General features: G+C 39.7%; 1 protein-coding gene across 4 annotated transcripts in view; it reads left to right on the top strand.

The window, feature by feature from the left end:
- peli1a (pellino E3 ubiquitin protein ligase 1a) overlaps positions 1 to 10,829 on the top strand; it is a 17,431-nt gene extending 6,602 nt beyond the window's left edge. For 3 of the 4 annotated variants that reach the window (XM_084394209.1, XM_084394208.1, XM_084394207.1), the window contains exons 2-7: positions 1 to 151; positions 2,329 to 2,458; positions 2,662 to 2,763; positions 3,267 to 3,464; positions 6,033 to 6,221; positions 8,896 to 10,828. The exon at positions 1 to 151 is cut by the window's left edge and continues 20 nt beyond it. In XM_084394209.1, the coding sequence (XP_084250335.1) occupies positions 81 to 151; positions 2,329 to 2,458; positions 2,662 to 2,763; positions 3,267 to 3,464; positions 6,033 to 6,221; positions 8,896 to 9,540 (1,335 nt within the window). In that variant the 5' untranslated portion in view covers positions 1 to 80 and the 3' untranslated portion in view covers positions 9,541 to 10,828. Of the gene's footprint in view, positions 152 to 2,328; positions 2,459 to 2,661; positions 2,764 to 3,266; positions 3,465 to 6,032; positions 6,222 to 8,895 lie in introns of all 4 variants that reach the window. The other variant, XM_084394206.1, reaches the window with a different exon arrangement.
- Positions 10,830 to 10,981: the final 152 nt, after the last annotated feature.

Raw genomic sequence — 10,981 nt, 5'->3', positions numbered from 1 at the left:
GATGGTGGAGCTCTGAGGAAGGAAGATCAAGAAAGGCAAAACACATTTCAGAGGAAGTGTTTGAGCAGAAGAGTAAAGCGATGTTGTCCCCCGAGCAGGAGCTGCTGAGCTCTTCTAAACCCGTCAAATACGGAGAGCTCGTCATCCTCGGGTAAGGTTTGCATTCGTGCTTAAACAAGTTTTACTAATGCGAGATTGTGTTTTCTGCACAGCTACAACGGCTCTCTGTAATATATTTCAGCATCATTACTCCAGTCTTCAGTGTCACATGATCCTTCAGAAATCACTCTAATATGATGATTTGATGCTCAAGAATCATTTGTTTTTATTTTTAATGTTGATATTTCAATTTACATTTTTTAAAGAAACCGTGATACGTTTTATTTTTAAGGATTCCTTGATAAGAAAGTTCAAAAGAACAGCATTTATTTGAAATAGAATCTTTTGTAACATAATAAATGTCTTTACTGTCACTTTTGATCAATTTAATGCATCCTTGATGAATAAAAGTATTAGTTTATTTAAAAAAAAACATTTTAACAGTAGTCCATGTGAGTGAATAAATGAATGAATCAGTGAATGAAGTGAGTGAATGAATGAATCAGTGAATGAAGTGAGCGAATGAATGAATCAGTGAATTAAGTGAGCGAATGAATGAATCAGAATGAAGTGAGCGAATGAATGAATCAGTGAATGAAGTGAGTGAATGAATGAATCAGTGAATGAAGTGAGTGAATGAATGAATCAGTGAATGAAGTGAGTGAATGAATGAATCAGTGAATGAAGTGAGCGAATGAATGAATCAGTGAATGAAGTGAGTGAATGAATGAATCAGAGAAAAGTGAGTGAATGAATGAATCAGTGAATGAAGTGAGCGAATGAATGAATCAGAGAAGGAAGTGAGCGAATTAATGAATCAGAGAATGAAGTGAGTGAATGAATGAATCAGAGAATGAAGTGAGTGAATGAATGAATCAGTGAATGAAGTGAGCGAATGAATGAATCAGAGAAGGAAGTAAGTGAATGAATGAATCAGAGAATGAAGTGAGTGAACGAATGAATCAGTGAATGAAGTGAGCGAATGAATGAATCAGAGAAGGAAGTGAGCGAATGAATGAATCAGTGAATGAAGTGAGTGAATGAATGAATCAGAGAATGAAGTGAGTGAATGAATGAATCAGTGAATGAAGTGAGTGAATGAATGAATCAGAGAATGAAGTGAGTGAATGAATGAATCAGAGAATGAAGTGAGTGAATGAATGAATCAGTGAATGAAGTGAGCGAATGAATCAGAGAAGGAAGTGAGTGAATGAATGAATCAGAGAATGAAGTGAGAGAACGAATGAATCAGTGAATGAAGTGAGCGAATGAATGAATCAGAGAATGAAGTGAGCGAATGAATGAATCAGTGAATGAAGTGAGCGAATGAATGAATCAGAGAAGGAAGTGAGTGAATTAATGAATCAGAGAATGAAGTGAGTGAATTAATGAATCAGTGAATGAATGAATCAGAGAATGAAGTGAGTGAATGAATGAATCAGAGAATGAAGTGAGTGAATGAATGAATCAGTGAATGAAGTGAGTGAATGAATGAATCAGTGAATGAAGTGAGTGAATGAATGAATCAGAGAATGAAGTGAGTGAACGAATGAATCAGAGAATGAAGTGAGTGAACGAATGAATCAGTGAATGAAGTGAGCGAATGAATGAATCAGAGAAGGAAGTGAGTGAATTAATGAATCAGAGAATGAAGTGAGTGAATGAATGAATCAGAGAATGAAGTGAGTGAATGAATGAATCAGTGAATGAAGTGAGTGAATGAATGAATCAGAGAAGGAAGTGAGTGAATGAATGAATCAGAGAATGAAGTGAGTGAACGAATGAATCAGTGAATGAAGTGAGCGAATGAATGAATCAGAGAAGGAAGTGAGTGAATGAATGAATCAGTGAATGAAGTGAGTGAACGAATGAATCAGAGAATGAAGTGAGTGAATGAATGAATCAGTGAATGAAGTGAGCGAATGAATGAATCAGTGAATGAAGTGAGCGAATGAATGAATCAGAGAATGAAGTGAGCGAATGAATGAATCAGTGAAGGAAGTGAGTGAATGAATGAATCAGAGAATGAAGTGAGCGAATGAATGAATCAGAATGAAGTGAGCGAATGAATGAATGAATCAGAGAAGGAAGTGAGTGAACGAATGAATCAGTGAATGAAGTGAGCGAATGAATGAATCAGAGAAGGAAGTGAGTGAATGAATGAATCAGTGAATGAAGTGAGTGAACGAATGAATCAGATTGTGCACCAACGGTTTGTTTACCTCACAGCTACAACGGCTCTTTGCCGAACGGAGACCGGGGCAGAAGGAGAAGCCGCTTCGCTCTGTTAAAGAGACCCAAAGCCAATGGAGTCAAACCCAGCACCGTCCACAGCACATGCAGTCCGCAGACCGCCAAGGTACACCATCATCATTTTTATGTTGCTCATTCATATGTGTCACGTTGGATCTGCACAAGCCGAGTGTTTAAATGTCCTTATCATTCCTCACTGTCTAAGGCATGTTAACTCATGTATCACTCAACACATTTACCTCATCCTCACGTTTCTCTGTCATCTGTTACTCCTGCCTGCTCATGACGAGGGTTTTGGTGTTTCTGCAGGCCATCAGCAACAAAGACCAGCACAGTGTCTCGTACACACTGTCCCGAGCGCAGACGGTGGTGGTGGAGTACACACACGACAGCAACACTGACATGTTTCAGGTGCGTTTTTTCTTGCTGGATTTGTGCCATTACCCAGAATGCAATAGCTGTCATTTCACCGTTTTGGTTAACTATAGAGCCGATGTAGTCCAGCTATGAGTAACCCACTTCTAGCCAACATAACCTTGAGTTTGGTTACATGTTGTTTTTGCCAAAATAACTTGTGAGATGTTTAATATTCCATCATGTAAGCAAAGCTTGTTTCCGGCACCAAAAAAATTTTTAAATGTAAATGCGACTTTTTATCTGACTTTTTTCTCGCAATTGCGAGTTTATATCTCACAATTCAGACTTTATAACTTTCAATTGCTTGTAATGTAATGAGTTGCATGTAATTATGCATAATTTACTGTTATTACTATGGTAGGTGCATGTAACATATGTAACAAGGACACTGTAAAATAAAGTGTTACCAAAAGTTGATCATATCTGTCACTGATATCAGTCTGATTTTGCTCATATCTTCATTGCACAAACCCTATAAAACCATCATTCTTTTGCAGATCGGCCGGTCCACTGAAAGCCCCATTGATTTTGTGGTGTTGGACAATGCGCCTGGTTGTCACGGTAACAGCGACACACTGTCGTCTCAGAGCACCATCTCGCGGTTCGCGTGTCGGATCGTGTGTGAGCGAGACCCGCCCTACACCGCGCGCATCTACGCCGCCGGCTTCGACTCGGCCAAAAGCATCTTCCTGGGGGTGGGTCACACACACTCTCTCCTCTCTTACAGTCTTTCACACTCATCCATCCACCCGTTCCACGATGCATTCATGTGTTCACTGATCCTGGAGAGCTGAAAATGAACAAGTGAGTGAGTGAACAAATTCATGAAGAGATTGATCGACACTACCATTCAGAAGTTTGGGTCGGTATGATTGGGTCGGCTTATATTTTTGAAAGAAATCTCTTCTGCGCACCAAGTCTGCATTTATTTGATCAACAGACCCCCCCCCCCCCCCCCCCCCCAGAAAAACAGCAGTATTGTGCAATATTATTATAATTTAAAAGAAGTTTTCTATGTGAATATACTGTAAAATATCATTTATTTCTGTGATCAAAGCTGAATTTTCAGCATCATCACTCCAGTCTTCAGTGATTTGATGCTCGAGACATTTCTGATTATTCTCACTTCATATTTTTGATAAAACTGTGACACATTTTATTTTTCAGGATTCTTTGATGAATAGAAAGTTCAAAAGAAAGAAAGACATTATAAATGTTTTTACTGTCACTTTTGATCAATTTTATGCATCCTTGTTGCAAAAGTGTTCGGTTTTTTTTTTTACTGACCCCAAACTTTTGAACAGTAGTCGATGTGAGTGAATGAATGAATGAATCAGTGAATGAAGTGAGCGAATGAATGAATCAGAGAATGAAGTGAGCAAAGGAATGTATCAGCGAATGAAGTGAGCGAATTAATGAATCAGTGAATGAAGTGAGTGAATGAATGAATCAGTGAATGAAGTGAGCAAAGGAATGTATCAGCGAATGAAGTGAGCGAATTAATGAATCAGTGAATGAAGTGAGTGAATGAATGAATCAGAGAATGAAGTGAGCAAAGGAATGTATCAGCGAATGAAGTGAGCGAATTAATGAATCAGTGAATGAAGTGAGTGAATGAATGAATCAGAGAATGAAGTGAGCAAAGGAATGTATCAGCGAATGAAGTGAGCGAATTAATGAATCAGTGAATGAAGTGAGTGAATGAATGTATCAGCGAATGAAGTGAGCGAATTAATGTATCAGTGAATGAAGTGAGCGAATGAATGAATCAGAGAATGAAGTGAGCAAAGGAATGTATCAGCGAATGAAGTGAGCGAATTAATGAATCAGTGAATGAAGTGAGTGAATGAATGAATCAGAGAATGAAGTGAGCAAAGGAATGTATCAGCGAATGAAGTGAGCGAATTAATGAATCAGTGAATGAAGTGAGTGAATGAATGAATCAGAGAATGAAGTGAGCAAAGGAATGTATCAGCGAATGAAGTGAGCGAATTAATGAATCAGTGAATGAAGTGAGTGAATGAATGTATCAGCGAATGAAGTGAGCGAATTAATGTATCAGTGAATGAAGTGAGCGAATGAATGAATCAGAAAATGAAGTGAGCGAATGAATGAACCACTGAATAAAGTGAGTGAATGAATGAATCAGAAAATGAAGTGAGCAAAGGAATGTATCAGCGAATGAAGTGAGTGAATGAATGAATCAGAGAATGAAGTGAGCAAAGGAATGTATCAGCGAATGAAGTGAGCAAAGGAATGTATCAGTGAATGAAGTGAGTGAATGAATGATTCAGAAAATGAAGTGAGCGAATGAATGAACCACTGAATAAAGTGAGTGAATGAATGAATCAGAAAATGAAGTGAGCAAAGGAATGTATCAGCGAATGAAGTGAGTGAATTAATGAATCAGTGAATGAAGTGAGTGAATGAATGAACCACTGAATAAAGTGAGTGAATGAATGAATCCGTGAATGAAGTGAGTGAATCAGTAAACCAGTGAATAAAGTGAGTGAATCAGTAAACCAGTGAATAAAGTGAGTGAATCAATGAATCAGTGAATGAAGTGAGTGAATCAATGAATCAGTGAATGAAGTGAGCGAATGAATGAATCAGTGAATGAAGTGAGCGAATGAATGAACCAGTGAATAAAGTGAGTGAATGAATGAATCCGTGAATAAAGTGAGTGAATCAGTAAACCAGTGAATAAAGTGAGTGAATCAATGAATCAGTGAATGAAGTGAGTGAATCAGTGAATAAAGTAAGTGAATCAGTAAAACAGTGAATAAAGTGAGTGAATCAATGAATCAGTGAATGAAGTGAGTGAATCAGTGAATAAAGTAAGTGAATCAATGAATCAGTGAATAAAGTAAGTGAATCAATGAATCCGTGAATAAAGTGAGTGAATCAGTAAACCAGTGAATAAAGTGAGTGAATCAATGAATCAGTGAATGAAGTGAGTGAATCAGTGAATAAAGTAAGTGAATCAGTAAACCAGTGAATAAAGTGAGTGAATCAATGAATCAGTGAATGAAGTGAGTGAATCAGTGAATAAAGTAAGTGAATCAATGAATCAGTTAATAAAGTGAGTGAATCAATAAACCAGTGAATAAAGTGAGTGAATCAATGAATCAGTGAATCTGAATGAATGCATGAATGAATGAATGAATCAGTGAATGTAGTAAGCGAATGAATGAATCAGTGAATCAGAACGAATGCATGAACAAACGAACTGATGAATGAGCCTGTTTCCCCTCTGTCCTCAGGAGAAAGCGGCGAAGTGGTGGTGCGCTGACGGGCAGATGGACGGTCTGACCACGAACGGCGTGCTGGTGATGCGCCCGCGACACGGCTTCACCTGCGAGTCCAAACCCAGCGCCTGGAGGGAGATCTCGGTGTGCGGGAACGTCTTCACACTGCGAGAGACGCGATCGGCTCAGAAACCCGGCAAACTGGTGAGAGCGCAGGCCAAGCTCCTCAAAGACACGGATTTACATTATTTCATAGACTTTCTCATTAAACTCACAACCAAAGTGAGGGCCGAGAATCACTGAGGCGTAATGAAATCCTCCAGAACAAGGTCAAAACTTCACCATAGCGACATTTTGGTGATGCACAGAGAAACATTAGGCTAAGATTTCCTTGTTGTGTTACTCAAACATCACCATGACAACAAAATTCCCACCGTCCTTATCTGGAATCTCACATGCACACACACACACACACACACACACACGAAGCGTTGTTCAGTTTTGTAGTGTGAATAAGAGTTTTTTGTATATTTGTGTATCTTTTCAATCAGCGAAGGCGTACAGAGAGTAAATGAGCACAAAACTTGTGTCGTGTCCTGTGTGTGTGTGTGTGTGTGTTTGTGTGCTGTTGTGCGTGATATGACTCCCGCCCGACTGGAATGTTTGTTGTGTTGTTAAATCTGGTCTCCATGGCGTCAGAAGGCCTGTCCATAACCTCGCCATGCAGCTTTTTTTCTGGATGCTCAGTGTGTGAGAATGAGACGTTATGAAATGACAGTCGCTGGTAAACAACAGTTCTGAACATCTCTTACTTCCTGGATCCTGGATTTCTCAATATCTGTTCAGCAGAATTTTATAGCTCATAATGGGTCTTATTTAACCTATACTGAATCTAGATAAGTTGAAACTCACAAACAAATAATTATTTAACTCAAAAATCAAAGAAATAAATAAAAACCTTAAACGGCATGAAAATGTCTGAGTGTATCTATCTATCTATCTATCTATCTATCTATCTATCTATCTATCTATCTATCTATGTTTACTATACTTTTTGTGTTGTGAATTGTGTAAATGCAGTATTTCTGACACTGCACATCTAACTCATCTGTATATTCGTGGTGGCCGTGTTTTGTGTGTGTGTCTGTCTGAGATGTGGAGATGTGTGTGTGTGTGTGTGTGTGTCTGTCTGAGATGTGTGCCTGTGTGAGACAGAAGACCCGAGGTGACGCTGGGAGGTTTCTCTGGATATCTTGCGCTCTCTAAACAGTGGATGTGGTTTGGATGTGTTCCACTATGACTCTGTATGGACTCGCTGTACGTTTACTGACTCACTGAGCGATCATGTTTGAAGAGCATGTGGATTCATGAGGAAATAAGAGCGTCATCTAGTGGCCGGTTAGAGTCAGTGCAGATTGACCTTTACTTACCTCCTCTGAAAGTATCCACTCTGTTAGGCAGGCTTATTAATCGTTTGATATCTGCCCATTTTAGGATTATTCTGATTACATTAGTAACAGAAGTGGCTGTTTTCCCATGTGTCACTTCCAAATGCCTTCCATGTCAAAGGATAATGAACACCTGAATATATAAAATATATGAAAACTAATATGTTCAAATATACTATGTATACGTTCTAGGGGTGTAACCATATATCGTGTCACAGTATATCGCAATACAAAAATGCAATAATATGTATCTTGGATAGTGACAATATGTATTGTGTATAGTTCACCCAAAATGAAAATTAGTGTGTGAGGAAAAAAAATTCAAGTTTACAGAGTTATAGTGTCAGTACTTCATTAAACTACAATATAATGTTGAATATAATGTATAATAATGCAATGGGGGAATATTTGTGGGTCCTGATAATGTCTTATGTTACCAGTTAAAAGTGGCCTACATTATTTTAAATATATCTAGTCAGTGATAGAGTGCAAGCATATTCGTCTAAAATAATTGTGTACTATCAGCTTCAGAATCTGGTAATACAGAAACACAGGTTTGGTGTCTCGTGTTGCAAATCCAATGACGCTGGTAGAGACGATTCTCTCTGACCAATCAAGTGATTCGTAGTGTTTTCACGTCACATTTTAGTATCGGCACGGTACGCTTGGAACCTCAACAGAGGTCGTACCATTTAAAGCGAGCTGAAGTGGAAGCAGTGGAAAAAGCGGCATAATAATTATATTTCTCTCTCTCTCTAGGTTGAAAACAAGTTACAATAATAACAATAATATCGTATCGTGAGTTCAGTATCGTGATATGTATCGAATCGTGACATGAAGGTATCGTTACACCCCTAACACGTTCTATTTCTCTCTAACTCCGAAGAGGTCGCAAAAAGCCCGCGATAAATAACTCAACCCCTGGGTTATTATATCCGACCCAGGATCTGGGTAACACGAAAACTACCCAAACTCAGGATTTGGGTAGAAAACAATAACCCAAGATTTTTTAGAGTGTGGATAATGAACACCTGAATAAATGAAATATATGAAAAAATAAGATATGTTCAAATAACTATGTATACATTATATTCCTCTCTCTCTCTCTCTCTCTCTCTCTCTCTCTCTCTCTCTGTCTCTTTCTCTCTCGCTCTCTCTCTCTCTCTCTGGGTTGAAAACGAGTAACAATAATAACAATAATATCGTATCAGTATCGTGATATGTATCGAATTGTGACATGAGGGTATCGTTACACCTCTAATACATTCTATTCCTCCCTCTCTCCTTCTCTCTCTCTCTGGGTTGAAAACAAGTTACAATAATAACAATAATATCGTATCGTGAGTTCAGTATCGTGATATGTATCGAATCGTGACATGAGGGTATCGTTACACCCCTAACACGTTCTATTTCTCTCTCTCTCTCTCTAGGTTGAAGACGAGTCTCAGGAGTTGACGGACGGCACGTTAATCGATCTGTGCGGCGCGACTCTCCTGTGGCGTTCGGCTGAAGGCCTGTCCCGCACGCCGACCCTCAAACACCTGGAGGTGCTCCGGCGCGAGCTGAACGCGGCTCGGCCTCAGTGTCCCGTGGGCCTGCGAACACTGGCCTTCCCCAGCTCCGATCGCTCCTTCATCGGCCCGGCCCACGACGACCAGCCCTGGGCCTACCTGCACTGCGGACACGTGCACGGGTACCACGCCTGGAGGGGGCGCCGGCGGGTCCCGAACGAGGGCTCGACCGAGGAGGAGGACGACGAGTCTGAGGCGAAAGAGGAGGCGGAGCAGGAGCCGCTGAGGGAGGGCGAGAGAGAGTGTCCGCTGTGCCGAACGCGAGGTTTGTACGTGCCGCTCAAACTGGGCCGCGAGTCGGGCTTCTACCTGGACGGGGCGCCCCCGACGCACGCCTTGAACCCCTGCGGACACGTGTGCTCAGAGCGGACCGCGGCCTTCTGGAGCAAACTGATGCTGCCGCACGGGGCGCACGGGTTTTACCCCGCGTGTCCGTTCTGCATGAGGCCACTCGCGCGCGAGGGCAAGGTCACGAGACTGATCTTTCAGGGGTCGCTGGACTGAGTGTGTGTGTGTGTGTTTAAGACTCGTACGTGCCAAACACTCCGATTTTCCCACAAGCCATCTGTTCTCTGCACTGCCAGCTGTCTGACCGGACGCACATCCAGTAGTTTTCTGTTAAAAGTCACTGTGCTTGTCAACATTAAAGTCAGCATGAAATCAAAATCGAGACTGATCTTTCAGGTGCCACTGGACTGAGCGCGTGTGTGCTTTTAAGACTCGTACGTGCCGAACACACACATTCAGCTCTCTGATTTTCCCACAAGCCATCTGTTCTCGTCACTGCCAGCTGTCTGACCGGATGGAGCGATAGACGTTCATCTTTTCTGTTAAAAGTTACTGAGCTGTCCTGCCAAAACTAGCATTAAAGTCAGCATGAAATCAAAAACCAATCATTTTTATTTTGGTAACTCTTTATAATAAGGTTCATTAGTTAGCATTAGTTAATGTATTAACTAACATGAACTAACCATGAACAATATATTTATTACTGTTTCGTTAATCTTTGTTAAGGTTAGTTAATAAAAAATACAGCTGTTCATTGTTTGTTCGTGTTAGTTCACAGTGCATTAACTAATGTTAACAAGATTTTAATAAAGTATTATTAAAGATTAACAAAGATTAATAAATGCTGTATAAGTGCAGTTCATTATTAGTTCATGCTAATTAATGTAGCTAATGGACCTTATTGTAAAGTGTTACCTTTATTTTGCAATATTTATTATAAATGATTTTTGCACATCACTATTATCTTAGAGAAGAGATGTTGCCCCTCTCTCTTCTCTGATGATGTGTTTACTGCCATGAGGGCGGAGCAACCTGTCAATCACATCAGATCCACCAATAGCAAACCACAACAATCCAGTTAATTCCCCTCTGACAAAATCAAGCCCCGCCCTACATTTGATCTTGTTCCAGAAACCGTTCCACTCGGATGTATACGTCACATAAGAAAGAAAAGACTCGGACTTGTGTTTCATGCCGACTTTAATGTTACTTATAAGAAGAGCGGTTATGAATATGAATGTTGTGAATGTTATGAATACACTTCAGCGGGTGTGTAAACCTGTTTTCTGAAATGTTCTGAATTGCTTTCCTTTCATTTGTGCTTGCTGTATAAAAATGTCATCACCTTGACAAATGCCAATGATTTTCATCAACATAGCGAGTTTGAAATTAGATTATTATATGATGTTAGAATGTATATATATTAAATCTGTTGTTGTTGTTGCATTTTCTCAGAAATGTTTTTGTATCATTCTTAAAGAATAAAGGTAATAGCTCATATTTCAATAAAACCCAGAGCACTTTTCCACTTTCCAAAATTATAAAATGGCCAGACAAGATATAATAGAGAAAGAAAGCTGAATAAATTAACAAACACAAAGACATAAGAAATAATAATAATAATAATGAATGACTGACAGATAAAAACAATGAAAGA

The sequence above is a fragment of the Rutilus rutilus genome (assembly GCF_951802725.1).
Source record: "Rutilus rutilus genome assembly, chromosome: 2".
Classification (NCBI taxonomy): Eukaryota; Metazoa; Chordata; class Actinopteri; order Cypriniformes; family Leuciscidae; genus Rutilus; species Rutilus rutilus.
This window is presented reverse-complemented; position numbering and strand designations above follow the sequence as displayed.